Raw genomic sequence first — 20,131 nt, 5'->3', positions numbered from 1 at the left:
AACCAGCAACGCCCTCGATTTAAAGTCCTATAAACATAAAACCAAAATAGTCGCTACTCTGTCAATTTCATTTAGAAATGCAAACTGACACAAATGCATGTTTATGCCACATTGGCAGCTCAGTGGACATAGTGGACAGATTGTCATTGTGACCACAATGGATGAACAGTGTCATTGTGGGTCTATACGGCGTGCACACACACACACACACACACACACACACACACACACACACACACACACACACACACACACACACACACACACACACACACACACACGTTTAGGAAGCATTAGCACGGGCATGTGTTCATCCGCTGATGTCGTTGTGGGTCAGTACCGCGCCGTCCCGTGTCTTTGTCCCATGATGTCATTGCCACGGCAGGGCTCGAGCGGGTGTTAGTCGCCCCGGAGTTTCACGGCTCAGGTCGGCCAACTTTACATGACCGTAGTCAAGAATCGGTGTAAAATCTCTTCAACGGTATTCAAACTGGAAATTGAATGACTGACGAGATCCAACTCGGTGTTTATTTGAATAATAGAGACAACAATGGCCCAAGAGGCAAGCGGATAGAACATGGGGTGAGAATGAGACAGTTAGCAACATTTTGCAGCTAACGGGTACTTCCTTGTAGCCCATTTTCCCAGGTTGCTTTATTGTCGTTGCAGTAACACTCATTTCAATAAATTGTTGAATACACGGGACTTGAAGAACACTGTTGTCATCTTTTTGTTCATTTTCTATTGAAATTAACGAATGTTTTCCTGATATCCTGCATTTTTTTCTTCCTTGAGGAAGATGATCAAAACATTTCATCCATCTGCTTCCGGTTGGGCCCTTTTGTCAAATTTTAGAACCTATTGCGGCCCTCGAGTCAAAAGGTTTGCCCTCCCCTGGGTTAATCTGATCTTTTGCTCAGAAAGGTGTGTCATGTTGTTTCTAGTCATGTATAACACTTGTGTTATTGTGACTACTGTGACACCCTTCTGCTTTGTTAACACTGCAGCTCAATTCATTTTTTTTTGTCCATATGCCACACATGATTTTTTTTTTTTTTTTTTTAATGGCTCAACCCATTTGGAAATCGACAGAATGTTCAGATTACCGCTCACTGGCCTGCACACACGTGACGGTTGTTGTAGGTGGGATTTCTGATTTGTCGGCCTCCCTGCATGAAAGCCACTGAAGTGATTAGTGATCATGTCACAGCAGCGCAACATGCTCATAATTAATCGGACTCTGCTAAGCTGCTGTACTTTGGCACACACACGCAGAATAACAGACAGTCATATCGAGAGGAAAAATGAAAATGATGTACAGAAGTATGAAGGTGATAACGATTGGGATGTAAGTCCACATGCAGACAAATTTTTGTCTGTGTTGACAGTTTGTCAAGGCATATGTAGACAAAGGTGAATTTCAGCTGATATTAATAATCCTCGGAAATATGCGGAAACAAGTTAGCCTTGCTTGTAAAGGTGCTAACATAATTTTGAAATGCAAGCGCATGCAAGCAGTTAGCAATGCTAGCGAATGTGTTGAAAAAAATATTGTAAAAATGCTAGCATAGCATTTAGCATAGCTAGGGAAACTGATGAGGCAAGTTTGCCATTTTAATGCATGTGTTAAAAGAATTTCAAAATGAACATATAAAAGTTAGCATACCAGTGATAAAAAATCACTACTAGACTTTGATCACGGTAACAGACATTGTAAAAATGCTCAAAAACATGCTAGTTGCTATGCTTATGACCTTGCTAACAGAAAATACTGTACATTTTGTCGGAAATGCTAGCGCTACTAAAAAGCTAAGAAGAGTTTGTGACGCTTGTAAAAATAAATATATTTCTATGATCAATGCTAGTGATTGTGCAGACAAAATTATTGTGAAAATGCTAGCAATTATAGTATAGCAATGCTAATGAAAATGCTAAAAGCGTCGAAAGCAATTGCTTTGTTAATAGGGATTTTAATCAACATGCTAACAGTGTAGAGACAATTTGTTGGTTTTTATTGAAGCTACCATGCTAACAACATGTTTTTGGAGTCAGTGTTGAAGAACACACACAATATATTAACTACCTGTGTCTTGCATTATCATCATCATTTTTTTGATTTACTTTTGACTAATAAATTTGTTCTAGTCCAACTAGTGACCTGTGACCGTCTAAAAGATTTAATTTTGGTCGTCTCATAAAGAATTAAATTTGTGAGTTGGTTTTATGTTAACTTGCTTGTATGGCAAATGTATATTTCTATGCTTAAATACAAGAAATTATTTCCTTTCTTTAAGACAAGTGAGACTTTTTCTGCATCCCTCATGAGAGTTCAGCTCAGTGAGCATTAAAGGATGCTCTCCTTCATGTGCTTTTTCTTTAGCTTTTACTCAAAACAAGTAGCGTCAAAATGAGTTAATTCCAAAAGTCAAGACAAATGCCATCTCCTGGAAGTCAGCGCACATAATATTGAGCCAAGGTGAGAACCCAAAAAACGAGGGGCGCCATTTTGGAGAAAGTTTGAAGAAGAAGAAGAAAATCAGGAGCAAGGAAAGGAAGTAGTGGAAGAAGAGAAGGACGAGAAGAAAGAGGAGGCGGAGGGATTTCCTCTTTGACACGAACGCACAGAGAGCGTGTGCACGCGATAGCATCTCGTGCACGCGCGCGGCTCTACTTGCGCACCAGCAACTTCGGGTGTTTTCCGATTCTTTGGCCGCATGCACACACACACAAACTCACACGGGGTGGGGACCGGCTCGGCTCGGCTCGGTTCGGGTCAACCTGTGTATGTGTGCGCGCGCGCGAGTGTGCGGTTCGGGACGTCACGCGCCACCACAGTGGAGCGGGACCGTCCATTCGGTCCGGTCCAGGACTGCTGGTGCTCCCCGTTTAGATTCGTGCTGGCGGGACGCGTCCCTCCCAGTCGCGTTTGAGTTTGGAGTTGTCCACTTAGTCGCTTGCTGTCGACGGGACGGGCGGACAGCGACATTCTGCTAGTCCGGACGTTCTCCCCCCCGGCCGCCGAGCCCGAACCCGGCAGCCGAGCGCCTCCGAGTCGAATCGGAGCGGAGGCGCCATGCCGGTCCGAAAGAAAGGTAAGGCATAAAGGTAGTGTGCGGTTCCGAATGGTACCGGTTGTGCTGTCGGTAGCCTAAGCCGCTTTCTCACTAGCCTGCTAGCATGCTAGCCGCTACTCACCGGGAGGGTGAAAGTCTAAATAGCGTCGAAGCGGAGCTCAAGTTGGTCAGTCGTGGCAGGCGTCAGGCGGGCCAGGCTCCTTTCGTCGGGCCGAACCGGGCCGCGGAGGCCCACCGGAGTGACTGGTGGAAGGCAGGGAGGCAAGCTAGCCTTAGCTCGACATGCTAAGCGAGTTGCGGTGGAGCAGCTGACGTTTGTCCAAAGTGGCGACAAACTTGACGCAAACTATAGAAAACATGCTCGAGAGGCAAACCTTCACTCGCGGTGTCGCAAGCTGGCCAAAAGTACCATTGTGGACGGAAACCCAGCTTGTGATGGACCTTAAACCTATTTTAACACATTTATGTGCTTTGACAAAAACTTGAGTGTCATGAGTGCAATGACCAGCATATCGCTAGAATCATTACCGAATATAGATAATGACTGGTATCAGATACTGTATAAATTAATCATATGGGTTCAGTACTTTCAAAGGGGGGAAAAGTTTATTATCATCTTATGACACAGTATGTTTAATGTTTTGATGAGATTTATTTGGGATAAAAATGTGAAAATGTCACTTTTTACCTGTGGTTGATCGGAATTTGACAAAACAAAGCAATTCCTTTTGGGATAAGTAAGTCATGGCTTGTTCTGTGTTTGGTGGATGACAAGGTGAGCCCATGGGCACGTGTATGTCCATTTCTGTCGATATCAAGTGAATGTTCAAGACAAAATGGCAGAACACGAGATGCATCAAAGTGCTGCTTAATTCTTTTCCCGTTAACACAAGTCTAATTACAATACTGTAATAATTGGACATATGGGAGTACAGAGAACATATTGAAGCAAAAAAAGTTTTGCTTTGTTGCAAAGCTTATTAGAGTTCCATTCAAATATATTTGTACGCACATTTTGACATCACTAAATGTGCAAATATCGAGCGATTGCCTGTCATTTCTAATGGATCTGCAACTCTTGTGTTAATTGGAAAATTTTCACATCTCGAGTACATTTTATCGTTGCTGATAATGGCAAACAGCTGCAACCAGCAGAACACAAATACAGGAATGAGGCAATCAAACAAACAGAAACAACAGCTGTAAACAAAAAAACACAAACGTAAAAGAACAGTAAAAATACAATGCAATCACAAAAGCAAGTGCAAAAGAAATGCACTGAGATAAAACCAGCTGCAATGACAAAATCTGCTTTAAGTTGGGCGGGACTAAAATGCATTGACCATTCAGTCACACCACAGAGGTGCAAAAGTAGTGATAGTAGTAGCATTTATTTATTTTTTTAAAGAGCGAGACCATGAGGGTGGCTTTGGGCTCCCTTTTCAACTCTTGCTGAATCCCCTTTTTTTGCTCCATTCTCATTTGTTACTTTGTTTGCTTCCATTTCATAAATTAGTTTGCGTTTTTTCTTTGCTGTTGTATATTTGTTTGCCTCATTCCTGTATTTTTAGTTCTCACAGATGCAATACATTTGAAATAAAATCATCATACAGTACAGCAGATTTATGTTGACGTTTTATCTTTTTTTTTGTAATTTAGCAGACTTCTTTGAAATTGAATGAAGTTTATCGAAGCTGGGCAATGATTCTTTTATCTACCACTAGAGGGTGCTTGTGTGCCCACAGTGTTCCTAGTACAGCTGCTTTTGAGTGTAGTTTTGAAGTTAAATTTGATATATTAGTGAAGACCACATATTGCTTCACATTTAAGAACATTCAAGACAATGTTGTCACATCAGTAACTGAACGTGTGCGTGCATGTGGGGCATCATCGCATAACAAGGATGCCTTCTGTTTTCTCTCGCCAGATGCCCAGCGTGCACTGTCCCTGCTGGAGGAGTACCGAGCCAAACTGCAGCACGCCGACGAGCGGCAGCTGCGTGTGTCCATCCAGAGAGTCATTGACATCTTCCAGAGTAACCTCTTCCAGGCCCTCATCGGTATGTGATCGCATCTTTTGGACAGTTCCTTCACGTCCAGAGCGCAACCTTCACACTAAAGAAACCTTTTCATTTGGGCTCCCCAAAGGAAGGGACTTTACGTGGAAAATCTTTAAGTCCACAAATAAATGTAATTATTTCAAAATATTTCAAGTACTTCAAGAGACACCACCATATAAATTGAGTTCCAAAGTTTAATAAATCAATGCTGACACAGCATTCTGTTATAGGTCTTTATTCTATTACAATACAAACAATTTCATTGATCAAAATTCATCAAAAGCAGGCAATTAATGTTGTGTTGACACAAATGCGGCAGGAAGATTTCGAAATAGACCCTACAAAAATATACAATCTGCCTTTTTGGACCAATTAATACACGCTGTATTTTACATGCATGCTTCATGAAAGTTTGTTTCAAAACATTCGGCAGGTACACTTAATTCAAGTTGATCGGCTTTCTGTGTTACCGCGTTCATTGGCGCTGATCATCCTAGCATCCCAGAGAGGGAGAAAGTGAAGCAACAGCAGCGGCGAGCCCTGCTGCTTGTAATCTCTCTGTGGACATGACGATTACACCCCCTCTTAATCCAGCCCCCCCCCGAGACGCTCCACTTTGTTGTTCTTGTCGTACTTCCTCTGGCCTGCATCCACGCCAGCAGATGGCAAACATCAACCCTCACTTTAATCATCTACTCATCTTCTTCTCTTGGCTCCACCGTCCTGCATACTAGTTCAAAGGGCAACAGAACACACACACACATGCTTTCATACAGTGCGTGTGTTTTGTTGTGTTGAGAGGGCTTTTTAGTGTTGATTTGGTACATGTTTGAAGCAGTCGCCTGGTTGCCTCCATCAAGGGAAGTGAAAGCATGGGGGTGGGGGTTGGGGGGATATTTTTACATCGGTTGTCAGTGTTGTGAATATTAGATCTATTTTTGTCCTTTTTTTTCAAAGGTTCTCTTAATATTCTCTTAATAGACTTTTTTTCTCCACAACGCCCCCTCCCACATTCGATTGTTAACTGAATTTTAATATGTATTTGTGTGTGGGGAGGAGCGTTGTGTGAGAATGAGCATAAGTGTAAAAAACATGAAGATGCTGCCTTGTAAAAGCAACTCGACGACAGTTAACCGACTCAACTTTGTCAAGGCCCAAGCGCAGAGCTACACGGTGGGCACCCCATGCCACACTTTGTTATTTTGTTATAAGATTTAGATCGGTTAGCCTCACCAAAAGTGACCTGTGAAAGGAGTGCGTCGGTCGCACCAAACTCAATCTGCGAAGGAGCTTTTTGTGAAAAAGAAACATGAAGTATAGCGCAGTCCAACAACACTCAGCAAGCTGTGAACAAGGCCAAAATAATCATTCGTCTTCAGATACAACAAAAAAATGTGCAGCCAGCAATTGCAGAGCCAAAGTAAAATATTACAGCAACTCAGTGAGAATAGCACAAGAAGTCTCTTTTGTTTTGTTGGTAACATCTTGTGCTGCCTCCTGGTGGTCAGGTTGACTATACCAGAAGGAAGAACACAAGCAATTTGAATGCGCCATTAAAATGTTTTAATTCTTTATTCAATGTATTCATTTTTTTGTTGTTTATAAATAAAGTACAATATTATGAATTACTATTTTTACCTGTTAACACTTTGAGTGCAGTTGATATGAAAGGACGTCTATGGAAACATGACAGAGGAGTGCTATCAATGTCAATTGACATCAACTTTTATTATTATAATTTTTATCATTATTATTATTATTATTATTAGTTTATGGAACGGGTAAGGAAAATATTCAGGAAAATGAAATCGCAATTGTTTCCAGAACCTTGAGCACATGTGATGTCATTTTCAGGCAAGGGCAAGTTGCAAATGTGTATTTAAAGCATTAATACAAACATTATGCGAGGTATCAATTTAACTCCTGTCAGATCATGTACTTTTTATATTTAAAAATGGCTAAAATGTTTAGTTTCACTCTCCTTATAGGCAGACCCGAAGTGTTGCTTATTGTTGCATCTCCCGTCATGACAACTTGTTTTTCTCATGGGCTGCAGATATCCAAGAATTTTATGAAGTGACCTTATTGGACAGTCAGAGGTGGGCGGAGTCTTCCAAGCCGGTGGATGGCGTGGCTCTGTGGGACTTCTCCAGCCTTCAAAGCGCCACCGTCACCTCCGACACATTGCCCAGCCTTAGCACTAGCATCGAGGTAAGACACTTGAACCCCCAAGTTTGGTTTGTGGCTTCTCTATCCGTTCTGATGATGTGCATTGAAACTATTGTCAACATTGCTTCGCCACACTTGTTACATCAAAGCCCAAATAACATGAAACGCTTCAGCAAAGATGTCCTTTTTTAAGTTGTAGACCTAGCTTGATGGTTAGCTGCGTTTTATAGTGGTAGAAATGGTATATGTAGGTATGCACGTAACTGGTACGCATGCACAACAGAAATCACTGATGCGCAACGTCACGTGCTTCACTTTTTTTTTTGCATTTGAGTACGCTACCTAACTCACTTATGACAACAACCGAGCGTGAACATTTTTTTCCCTCAAAAGTGGCTGTTTGTCCTCAGCTACCAGACAAAACCGGCGCGTTTGATATAGGGTCGAAAATTTTCAGTCATCCTTTATTTGACCAGTATGAAAAGAGCATGTGAATGTCGCGCGACTTATGTCTAACAAACAAGCCAATTAAGAAGCAATTGCTAATAGACCTCTTGCTAGGTGGCGAGAAAAACCGCAGGAACAATGCAAGCTCTATTTGATAGTTTTCTCCTCGTCTTTAAAAAAAAAAGCTAAGCACGCGCGTCTCGTGTCTTATTATTCTGATAGTTGTTTACTGAAGCGCACTGGGTTTGTGTAAGGTTGCTTATCATTCTTGTGAGCATGTGAAGGAGATCATTTACAGTGTCACAGAATTTACCTCTTACTTCTTTGGACTAATTAAAACTGGGTCCCGAACAAACCGCGCAAAACATAATGCAAAACGCGCAAAAATGGTTCTTTGCTCTACCAGGGCGACTGTCACAGGTCCCATTCACTTTGAGGACATGAATATACAATTCTGCGGTCTTCTTGCTAAATCGCACAAATACAACAGGTACAGTGTGTAGTCAAGTCTGTTTTCATTTTCCCTCACTCCGCGACTTGCTTTTCCAGACCTCTCTCTGCCGCGGGCACGTCAATCAAATCGCCAACTCGCAACACATTCATTCAGAACAGAAAACAAATGCAAATGATTTACATCACAGTACATATTAAATATGATAGTTATGAAACTTTTCGAGGACACAGGCTGCCTGTGTGCACTCAAGACGGTGCGCTGCTAATGTGAGAGCGACACCGAGGAGATTAAGGAAGACTATTTTTAATGAAAGAGAAGGTGCGTACCAAATGCTATGTACTGGTATGCATCTTAATAACCTATGAAAAAAATTATGTGCACCTCTGGGTATAACATCTGTATAAGAGTTAGCAATTGGGCGGAATTGCTACAACTGAAATGAAAGGAAATGAGGACACTCACTGTGTACTCACATAGTGGCACACGCTTTTGCAAAAGTTACCGCCAGTTAACTATGTGACTATTCTGCTGGACATACTTTGTATGTAATAGCACAAATTCATGTGTGTATAAAGACACATACAATTTTATTACCTTTCAGATGTGATGATTTGTGTACCGATGAAATGGTTACTTTCACCTTTTTTTTTTCAACATGAGAAAGCAGGGAGTTTGCACATTGATGTTGGCTTTTGGTGCCGAAGCAATGTTGGCTCGTTCTTCATATGTGTAACTGGCCACTTGAAGAATTGCTGGATTGCTGGCATTATTTTCATCCAGGCATTTGTGCTTTTGATGGGTAATTTCGACAAGCAAACTGGCCCTTCGCCAGCATGTTGGAAATCTTTACCTTGCCACATTTGAATTCACCATTGGCCTTGTGGCAAATGGGAAATGGGTACACTGATTTGTGCTATGTAAAAAAGAAAACTATTTTAAAGCTTGTTAGGAAAAAAAACAAAAAACAAAACTCGCTTTAAAGCTAGTACTGTATGTTAATGTCAAGTTTAATTTCTCAGTTCGTGAAGGGATTTTTTCAGCAATACATATGGACAGATGACTCAAAAAACAGGCTGAAGACAGATTGACTGGCCAGTCAGGTGAGAACAGCACTTTTTTTTTTTTTTCATTGCCGAGGAAGTTCTTTGAGTCAATCACACACGAGCGGCTGGATTAGACCGGCAAGGAGGAAAGAAAGTTTTGGGGTCTTCTAGGGATGCACAATTAATCCACGATAATGGCTGCCACGATTAATTAAGCTGATCCACGCGATATTAACATTTAAAAGTAAAATCAAGTACTACCATCAGGGGGCAATGTTTCCCACATGTATGCATGACAAAATCATCTCATTTTCTCACCCTAATATATTATTTTAAAGCGTGAAATGGCATTGAGTTTCTCAACTGACTCCTAATATTTACAGTGTTAGCTGTCAATTGAGAACCATTTTCAAAAATCCGATTGGCAAAAAATTGAAATGATGCTACTTTGCGTTTTTTCACTTATCGCGGGGGTGTTTCGGTCACCATTAACAAAAAACAAGGGATTATTAGTATATATATATATATATATATATATATATATATATATATAATATGTGTGTGTGTGTGTATGTGTGTATATATATATATATATATGTGTGTGTGTATATGTGTATATATATATGTGTGTGTGTGTATATGTGTATATATATGTGTGTGTGTGTATATGTGTATATATATATATATATATATATATATATATATATATATTTGTGTATGTATGTATATGTATGTATATATACGTATATATGTATATATATATATATGTATGTGTGTGTCACACTGCATCAATTTAATAGCCATGCGCTGCTCTTAGAAATATTCGTTTTGTCACACTGCATCGATTGAATAACTGCTCATTGTGGTGCACCCACCTTGGCCACCTGTTTTCAGTGTAAGATAGACAGTTCTATTGTTCATTTGAAAGTCTCGGTGCAAATGCCAGTACTGTTATATTGTCTATGTATGTCTATGTCTATATTGTCTACAGCAATGTCCGTGTTGCTGATGGATTATATTGAGTGCAGTTACTGAAGTCAGAATCATTCACTCATTCTTGACTCGAAAATCACCACTAGGAGATTTTTCTGTAGCGGATCGAGATCGTTCCTAAAGTGCCCACTAAAAAAAGTAATTCAGGAGCTGGAAATGACAAAATGATTCTGAAAACAGCCACAATGACAGATTTGAGTGATTTGCTCTATTATTCATGATGATGATGATGTTGAAGACACCTTTTGTGTCCCCCGCCGCCAACGGCAGGACTCGGCCCTCCTTAACGAAATCCTGCACGTGTTGGTGCAGGCCTCGCACTCTGCAAAGAGTGACGCTCAAGTAAGTAGGGGGGGTAAGGGGTTACTGGATTTACTGATAGGCGGGCTTCCGCATGCCTCATCCAATCATTTTGTTGGGAGCATGCAAGGGGGCGGAGCTCGTGCTTGTTGGCTTGTGCAAGAGGGCGGAAAACCTGAAGATGTCGCTGGCGCGTGTGCTGGCTAGCGTGGGTTTCCCCAAGCCGGCAGCGACATGTTGAGGTGATCGTGAGCATCATTGTTTTGTCACGTGCTTTCATGAACCGACACTTCCCGTTGATGTCATCACACATGAAACATAAGGAAGGTTAGGGGTTCGCTTCACCAAAGTCGAGGTGGTACTATCTCAACCTGCTTTCTTGTGTACGTGTGGGTGTGAGCATGTGTCTGTTAACTCAATCATTTTTTTTTTTTTTGCATCCGTGTGTTTCTCTTGTCTTTTTTGCGCGCGAGGCATCTGTCATCCTGATGTGAACTTTGACCTTGTTATGAGCATGTAGGTGTTCACGTGGACTTCCGACAGCGGAGGTGGCGACGGTCCTCAATGTCGCCACGGTAACAGTAAGCCCGGCGATCACGTGGCCAGGCGATGACGGCGTGTAAACGCGTGTGCGTGTTGGAGTTGCGCCCACGTCGATGCTGGTCCCCGGCCGTGATGCGTTGATGCTCCAAGTTGAGTGGGAGGCGCCGGCGTGTGATGACACAACCCAAGTAGAATAGAAGCAACAGTTGGACACATTTCTTGCAGTGAGAAATTTGGACGATTTCAATGCAGTCTACTGTAGTGTCACACTAGACCAGGCTTAGTGCTTTACCACTTGTGATCCAGGTCTAGTCTGGTTCTAGTTTAGTTGGAATCCAAGTTTGCCCTGGGTCTGGTATGGTTGTAGTCCAAATTCTATCTGGACTTCCTAAATCTAGTCTGATTGAAGTCCAGTGACAGTCTGAATCAAGTTTAGGACTAGTCTAGCCTCATACCTTACTAGTTTGATCTGAGGACTTATTTAGTTGTAATTTAATGGCGTTGTTGTAGTCGAGCCAGGTTCTAATCTTTGGGGTCACCTGATTGTCACCTCTTAGTGGGCAAAATTCAGAAAGTCTCGCTCTCTGAAGATCTTTACAGAAAGGCCCACCAAAAAAGCTTTCACACTTGGGTGTGGACAGGCACAAAACACATCAAAGTCCGTTTTATGTTTTCTGTATGCCCCTTTTAACTCGTGTTGTGATTCTCTTGGAGGTTATTAACTTGTCTCGTTTGACACTTTTGATCAGTCTTGAGTCTTTACATGCATTACCGTTGTTATTGCGAAATTGTTGACTGTCAAATTGGACATGAAATTTCTAAAGTTTTGTACTAGTATCAGTCGTGCTACTCCCTCTCGTGAAAGGTCGAGCAAAGATTGGGGGGGGTCATCAGTCTACTGGGGGGGCTGCATACGGTTGCACACTTCTTAACCAGGTGTATGACAAAAAAAAAAACAATTTGAAATATGCGTACAAGTTCAAAATACTCTTGAAATATAAAATAGGTTTTGTATCCCCCAAATGAATTTACAGTAGTATCCCTTTAATTATTAGTGTCAAAAAGCTCGAAGCAAGTCTTGAGTTCGGGAGCACTCGGGGAAGTTTGTGATTTCCCACCGGAATTAAACGCGACGGCAACAGCGCGCAGGACCTTGGCGTGGCTTCGGCGGCTCCCACGGAGGTCCGGGGGAGGAACGGGGCGGCTCTCCGCTGAGGCTGGCCCACTCGCTGGTACCGTTCAGTCAGCGGCGCGCGTGTGACGAGCGTGCACGCAATGAGCCGCTGAGCGGAGCAGTGCTGGGCTGGCCCGGGCTCGGAGCGATGGACTGCATTTGTATCGTCACCACCAAGGTAACCGCGAATTCACGTCGTCGCTTGTCCACGTGCGCGCGATCTCTCCCCGGGTTCTTTTCCTCTCCGTGCACTCTTAAAACAGCGCGGATGCGCGTGTCTCGTCGTCCGGCGTTTAGGATGAGAGGACGTTATTGGAGATGTCGTGCCGCTTCTCTTGACTGCTTTGTGCTGTTAAAACGACGCAGTTGGCCAACAGAGCTTTTTGTAGTTTTGTGACGTCAGCCTCAGCAAAATCGACGTCACGTTGTTGAAGTTTTCATCCGAATGGGCCAGACCGCATTCATTAAAATCAATAAAGTGCTTCAAGTTTTCGTTCTGCATGTAAGAAAGACATTTTTTTGCCAAACCAAAACGTTTCTTTTAGCGTACGGGCGTCTTCACGCACACGCGCTTGGAAGCTGTCATTGGGGAGCAGGGTTTTTACTAGAATAGTTTGGGACTCGTCATCACACTTAATTGTTTCCCCACTTTGACTTTTATGCGGTATGTCCCCATAGTATTTTTTTCAGAGGTTCTCCCATCAGTGGATAGAAAGCCCAGACGCACATTGCTGCCCTCTGCTGGCTGACACGTGTGTGTGTGTGTGTGTGTGTGTGTATTTGTGCACGTTTGTGCGCACTCTGCACTTCTTCACGTGTGCAAGCAGAAGGGGCTTTATCCCTTGAAGCTCGAGACTAGCCTAATAACAACACAAACATACTTGCACTTTTGTGGTTGTTCACACACGCACTTGCTACTGGCTTGTGTGAGGGATGCGCGCGCACGCACACAGACTGGGGGTAAATTTAGAAAGTGGTGGTTGCATCCAAACCTGTCAGCTACTATCACTTTAACTATGTGTCTGCATGCTTGAGTCACTACATTTCCCATAATCATCTGCTGCTGTTGCTATGGCGAAGAGGGCAGAAGGGGGAGGGGGTGCCTCCTGTGATGGAGTGTCATGTCATATCTACTCTCTTTTCCTACGCTGATGAAGCGCACGGATGTCGCAAAGTGACTCGGAAAGGAATTTTTTATTTTTTTTAATTTCAATAGCGTGATGTCACTTCCTGACACTTCATCTTCCACCTCCGTCCTACATGCACTACCTTCCCTCAGGATATAGCCCGCCGAGATTCTCGTGAATCATGTGACCACGCTCGACTCCCCCACCCCATCAGGACCATCACACCCCCACAGTGAAGCATCACACGCACACACATAGTGAGGAGGCAAACGCCAATGAGGAGCTTGACAGGCGAAGAGGACTTCATCCGTCCAGAAGAGGTTTAGGAGTTGAGGGTGGGGGTGGTAGTGGAGGAGTGTGGGTGGGTGCGTGGGGGGCTTCTCCCTGAATGAAGGAAGCTCTTGGGAATGGCTTTCCTCCTAGCCGCTATGGAGCGACGCGAGGAATGAGGGCGGATGGTGAGGGCAGGAAGCAGCAGCAGCAGCGGCGGCAGCGAAGGTGGAGGAGGCGGCGAGGGCGGAGGTGGCCGTGGAGGTGCGGGCGTAGGGGGGGCCGGGCGACGGGGACGCTGGCGCAGACGCTCCCGCAGGAGGCGGCTGTCGGGCAATGACAAGATGGCGCCCGCTGCCAAGAAGCTGGAGTGTTTCTCGCCCGTCTTGTGCCACTGCAAGGTGGCGTGCACCAACAGCACCATTTCGCTCATGTTTGGATGCAAGGTGGGTGCGCCCACGCGCCGGCACGCTGCCAAAGTCTTCTTGCGCTCCAACTTGGGCACCGTGAAATTCCCGCTTCTTTTTTGCAGTCACGGCGGGATGGTGATTTTTGCAAATCAGCAATGACAAACTGCCAAAACTTTTCAACAACAAAATGAACGTCGAGCAAAAAAGCGGCCATTACATTTTGACATTTTCTTCCCAAAAGTGGGTAGTGTAAATGAAAGGGTTCTAAAATGTGTCAAGTGGCGGCTGTCTTTGTGGAATGTTTTTGAAAAACATGGAATGAGCACTTCAAATTAGGGCTGAAACAATTAATCGATTTGAGTAGTTCAAGTTAAGAAAAACTGTCTGAGGCATGTTTTTTCCTCTGCTGAATACCCACTAATTTAGTGTTCACATCAGGAAAAAGAAGTCAACTTAATTGCAGCAGCAGTTGTTACTGCTCTAGACCACCTTCAAAATAAACCTTCCCCTCCCAATGAATACGCTTTTATTTAGAGGTTGTTCCCAACAGCATGTCGCAGCATTGTTTTTGTATTTTTTTCATGTTATAAATGGTTGCTTTCAATATATGCATCACAGCGAACTTTGTTTTGAAATTTTGTTTATTGGTGTGCTAAAAAACTGAAAGAACTTCAGCGTTTAGCTTTGTCGTAAGTGTTATAGCATAGCATAAGTTAGCTGTGAGCTAGTACCGCTCAAGTGCTCCATGGAAACTGGTGAAAGCAGTTGTATTTCTTTTCAAAGGCAGTTTATTAGATCTTAATCACATCGTTGCCGTTCCTACTAATCATTTTCTAACAAACCAGGCTGACTCAAATGTACTATTTCAGCCAGCAACCCCGTTCGGGTGGTTCTGGTGTCACCTCATCTCATTAACCAAAATTTATGGGGAGAGATTTATCTAAAATCTCACTGATGTTTCTAGAAAGGAAAATAGTGTGCTAGTAAGCACAGTTAAACTGAACGTTTTTAAAAAATGGGCAAAACCAGTAACAGAGTCATCTTGTCACCTTTCATTAAAGGTATGGAAAGGAAAATGTTTTTTAAACATCCGATTAATTGGTTAATCAACAAAATATTGACAGATTAATTGATTATTAAAATAAATGGGGATTGCAACTAGAATAATACTGATGAGTTCACTGTCACCTATTTTTGTGGAACTGCTGACTGTGTGGAGCTTTCATCATCTGTTATTTTAGTGGGACAGTGCTGCATGTGCCTGTTGAGAGATTTTTGGGTAGCCTGTTTGCGCTTGTGCTTTATGAAGCTTTTGTTTCAGCACTCAGTGTTTGCATTTTAGCTGTTCACCTCATCCCCGAATTGTCTTCCTTGTCCTGCTCCATCTGCTGACGCTGCTATTTTTAGCATCCTTTGTCAGCTGGTAGTCAGCGCTGTGCCTCTTCCACCTCCTCTTGCTGAAGAGGAGGCTATCCTTCATCCTCGTTGGGCATTTGCTGCCTCGCTTCCGAGTCCACGCTATGTCGTCATCTCCCTCCTTCATTTCATGTAAATGTCATGTTGCTGTGATTGTACTTGATATCATCACATTTTAACCTCCACCCTCATTCTACATCTCTGCTGACTTCTTGCTGTTGCTGTCATGAGATCATGGATGGCTGCCATTTCTTTTCAATGTGATGTTCAGGAATTGTTGCAACTACTACATACTGACACCATAGTTCAGACTCGAGTCTAGACTGGAAGCGTTTTTTTTTTTTTTTTTTGGTGTTGTCTCCGAAAGACTTCTCGGCATTTGACTCGGACTACTCTTGCGTTTGGCCGTTGGACTTAGAAAATATTTATGTTGACTCAAACAAGTCCAACTATGTGTTTGTTCTGAAAATTAGCTCATTAACTTCCATTGACGTTTATAGACGTTGAAGATCTATTTTTACTGGGATGCCAGTAAATGACTTCAAGCCCTGTGATGGTTAGTCTGGCTGCAAACGCCGAAGCACGCTCTCTTATTCTCAGTCATGTCAGCCATCAGTGGGGTGGCGCGGTAAACTTAGTTTTTACCAACCATCAAGAAGTGGCATTAGCCACAGCATTTAAAAAACAAAACAAAACATGAAACAATCTGCGTATTTTGTAAGAAGACCATTTCAGACGCACGTTAATACAAGGTTAAAAAGGAAAAGGTTCTATGCCATTTAGTGGATGTTGAGTGTAATGAAAATGATCATTCTTTTTTTAATATGAAAATAGTGTTTTTCTGTCTTTAAGCCCCTGTCCCACTGAGATGTGAATATTAGCCAGTGTTGATAAAGAGAGCGAATGCACCTTCGTGTCAGGGATTTGTCAGGATTCATTTAAATTCGCAGTTGTGAAACAATCCTGTTTCCTGTTTCAGAAGGAAATTTACAACATGTTTTGAGCATTATGAGCATATTCATTTTGTACACGTGTGACATGAAAACAACATTTCAGACTATTTGAGGACAATTAAAACAGCTTTAGAATGTCTTGAGAACAATTCCGACCTTGAAAGAAACCTGATGATATCAAAGATCTGCTACCTTCATCATCACTTGCAAACATTTGCATCTCACTGTTAGAGGTTAGTCTTGGTTTAGTCTTGGTATCATCTGGACTTGGACTTCAAATTTGATCTTGAGAACTCTGATGTGACTTGAACTTAGAATCGAACTTGGACTCTGAACTTACTGACTCGGACTTGACTTAGACTTGGACCTTTGGGACTCGGAATTGACTTGGACTCAGACCTTTGTGATAGGAACATGGCCTGGACTTGATAAAGGTGGTCTTGACTTCAGCCCTACTTCCACCGCACAACTTTAACATTTCTGTGAAACATTTCTGGAAATTGCTCACAAAAGTTTTCTTGCCATTTCTTTGCTATTGTGATTGTCACTCTCATCATCATCATATTTGGCGTGGTGGAGTGTGCTCGTGTGACTCATTTTTTAACTTTGTACTTAGTAAACCATTTCTGCATTAATGACCATATTTGGCAATGGTTCAGGTGCTTTTGTGGCATCAACAATGTTAATCATTTCTTGTTCAACGGTTTCAGAAATACCGGCACCATGATGAAGACTCATCCCCTCCGGAGGAGCAAAGCTCGCCGCAGCTCACGGAGGAGGCGGGTGGTCCCGAGCTGGTCCAGGTGGCCGAGAAGAACCTGTCCCAGATCGAGAACGTGCACGGATATGTCACCCATGCGCACATCTCCCCCATGAAGGTACTTCAAGTTTGCAAAAGCAGAAGTGGGAATCTTTTGTCACATGGTCCTACTTTCTGTAGATGTTTATTTGCTGGAAATCAAAGTTTTTGTTTAAGGGTGGCCCTTTTGAATAGTACATCATCTGAGTCAGCGATGAACAATGCGTTTGGTAATACAAAGTAATCGATAATTATTTTTGATGATCAGTGGATTAAAACCTAAATTTGGTCTTCTTAAAAAGTAGTCTCCCATGTGAACTTTGTCGTCTGTGTGAGACAAGCTCCTTTAGGTTCATCTGAAGTTGTTTCAAAGTGTTCCCATTTTTTTTCCTTCTTACGTCACTGTGATGTCATCAGTGCAAAGTCGGCGTTGTGATGCGAACGACTTAGTCGCGTTTACACAGTCGGAGCTTTGGTGCAACCTGGTGGACAAAGTCGGAACACACGCCGGTGACCCTGTCCTTGCCCTGTGTCAGCCTCCGCCTGTTGTACCGCGTGTGTCCCGCAGGTGGCGTCATTGGAGTGCGTGTTTGAAGGGTCGCCATCGTTAGGACTCGATCAACCAGAGCTCCCCTCTTCCCCCGCACCCTCCTCCCTCTACCCTCACGGTGATGACAGCCCCCTCCCGTCCTGCTCCTCCAACCCTTACCCCCCTGTCCAGGTAAACCCTCACCCTCACCCCCTGCCCCCCGTGCACATTAGCATTTGCGGTCTCGGTAACCACACCTCATTGTGTTCAGCCGCCTCCACACATAAAGACTTGATTTTGGTTCTTCCTGAGCAAGGGTGCCAAATGACTGCTATCTTCTGTCTTCTAAGGTTATCCTAGAACAGTGGTTCTTTACAATGTGTATTTGTGAAGGCCTTTGCGAATATTTTGTGATTAAGGGCTGTATAGATAAATTTGACTTGACTTCGTTGACGTACACCTTGTGAATTATTGTCTTTCGGTCAAGTGAGTATTGTTTGTTTATTTATTTATTTATTTTTAAGCGAACTGACTAGGTCATGTGTAAAGTCCATCCCGGTCAATTCCTTGCAGTGATCACCCAGGCACTGCGTGGGTTAAGGAGTACTTGGCTGAAAAAAAGGTCATAGGGGGTTAAGAACCACTGTCCTAGAAGATTATCCTTTTGTCTGAAGTACTGTATATTCAGAGTGCTATGGTCCTGTCCAATCAAATCAGGCTGACAGAAGTCTTAAATATTAAACATGTTCAATAATGTATGGATTTTGCGAAACAAGTCCATGCCAATGACTTAGGTGTCGAGATTATAACAGCACATCACACACAACGTGAACAAAATTGTAAAATGGCCGATTTTCATGTTGGTGTGTGAATTCATTCAGGTATAAGTAATCTTTTAAGTTGAGTGTATTTGTTGCATGTCTTTATTTACTGTGCCTCTGAAAAGTATTCACAGCGTTTCACATTCACATTATATGTTACAGCCGTATTCAGAATTTGAATAAATTTCTTTTTTTCCTTCAAATCGAATTCAATCATCAAAGAAAGATAAAAAATTTTTGTAATATCTTTGGAATGTCCTTGGCCTCTCAAGAACTTCCGCTTCTTGAAGATGATTTCAGAGTTTCAGCTCCTTTGTTGAATTGTCTCACATCAGCCTGTCTGATGGTACGATGACGTCTGTCTCCTGGATCCAAATAATGTTGGCTCTTGAAATGGGGTTGGACTGAACTTTTTGGAATTTGCTCCAATGAAATGGATTGGCAGCTGAGGCTTGGACGGTTTTACGGTCAGTACCACACTGGTCTTGACGGTTCTTGCTGTGTGGTCAGCATATTGTTCCTTTGAAGCATCACATCGTCGATTGTCATCGGCAAGTTGTGAGGGAGAAGGCCACTCTCAAGCATTCGGCATTGGTAGCATCGAAGTTCAAAGGCAAGTTGAGCCTTGTGCAATACTTACTGTTGGGTTTGATTTGGGTTCCTTTATCCTAATTGTATTTAGGCGATTGTCTGAAAATGCCATCCGGGAGTATGACATGAGAGCCCCAAAATGAACTTATTCAATACCAAGCAGCAGTCATCTTCTCTCTGGCTCTCTCGCTCTTTCGTCATCTCTTATGTTTTTGTCTTCACTCACGCTCTTGTTTGTTCTTTCCTTTTTGTTTTTCTTTTTCATTTTTTCTCTTTCTTTTGTACTGTTTTCCTTTCTCGATCATTTCTTTCTATCGCTCTTTTTCTTTTTGTTCTTTCTATATCAATTAGTTTCATTCTTTTTCTTTGTTTTTTCTTGATTTCTTTCTCTCTCCCTATCATTATTTCTTCCACTTTTAGTTTCCTTTTTCTGTCTCACTCTCTCTGTCTGTCTGCCTCTGTCTCTCTCTCTCTTTCTCTCTGCCCCTCTTATAACTCCTCTCTCATACCCCTCTCTCATGTCCTGCCATATACTGTAAATTTCTCATATACCTCTCATAGTGTCCGGCCTCTTTTTTTGTTAAATTTTTGCCTTTTTTACCTTTTACCTTACCCTTTGCTGACCTTTTTTAGTCTCGCACTGTGACCCATTTACAAATCTTTTTTATTCTCCCTCTTGCCTCTTGTGCATTTTTATTCTTCTCTTGCAATCTCACTTTCTTTCTTTCTTTCTTTCTTTCTTTCTTTCTTTCTTTCTTTCTTTCTTTCTTTCTTTCTTTCTTTCAGTATCTTTTAGTCTCAACTCACATTGTGAGTTGCAAATTCACGATCTGCCTTATTGTTTTTTTTTCTGCATATTCACTCTGTGGCTTGTTCTTTCTCATGCTCGCTCACTTTTTGTTTATCCTTTTCTGTATCTCTGCTTATCACTCTTATTTTCCCTTACTCATTGCTGTTTG

At 42.6% G+C, this 20,131-nt stretch overlaps 1 protein-coding gene across 11 annotated transcripts in view; it reads left to right on the top strand.

Annotated features, from left to right (window-relative positions):
• Positions 1 to 2,677: 2,677 nt before the first annotated feature.
• Positions 2,678 to 20,131, top strand: part of dlg1b (discs large MAGUK scaffold protein 1b) — a 31,333-nt gene continuing 13,879 nt past the window's right edge. For 2 of the 11 annotated variants that reach the window (XM_088430195.1, XM_088430190.1), the window contains exons 1-5: positions 2,680 to 3,092; positions 5,002 to 5,133; positions 7,190 to 7,344; positions 17,143 to 17,310; positions 17,800 to 17,952. In XM_088430195.1, the coding sequence (XP_088286321.1) occupies positions 3,074 to 3,092; positions 5,002 to 5,133; positions 7,190 to 7,344; positions 17,143 to 17,310; positions 17,800 to 17,952 (627 nt within the window). In that variant the 5' untranslated portion in view covers positions 2,680 to 3,073. Of the gene's footprint in view, positions 3,093 to 5,001; positions 5,134 to 7,189; positions 7,345 to 10,509; positions 10,582 to 13,763; positions 14,100 to 17,142; positions 17,311 to 17,799; positions 17,953 to 20,131 lie in introns of those variants that run through there. The other 9 variants (XM_088430199.1, XM_088430189.1, XM_088430194.1 and 6 more) reach the window with 9 other exon arrangements.

Source organism: Hippichthys cyanospilos, chromosome 12, assembly GCF_059441005.1.
Source record: "Hippichthys cyanospilos isolate Australia breed blue-spotted pipefish chromosome 12, RoL_Hcya_1.0, whole genome shotgun sequence".
In the NCBI taxonomy this organism is placed as follows: domain Eukaryota; kingdom Metazoa; phylum Chordata; class Actinopteri; order Syngnathiformes; family Syngnathidae; genus Hippichthys; species Hippichthys cyanospilos.
This window is presented reverse-complemented; position numbering and strand designations above follow the sequence as displayed.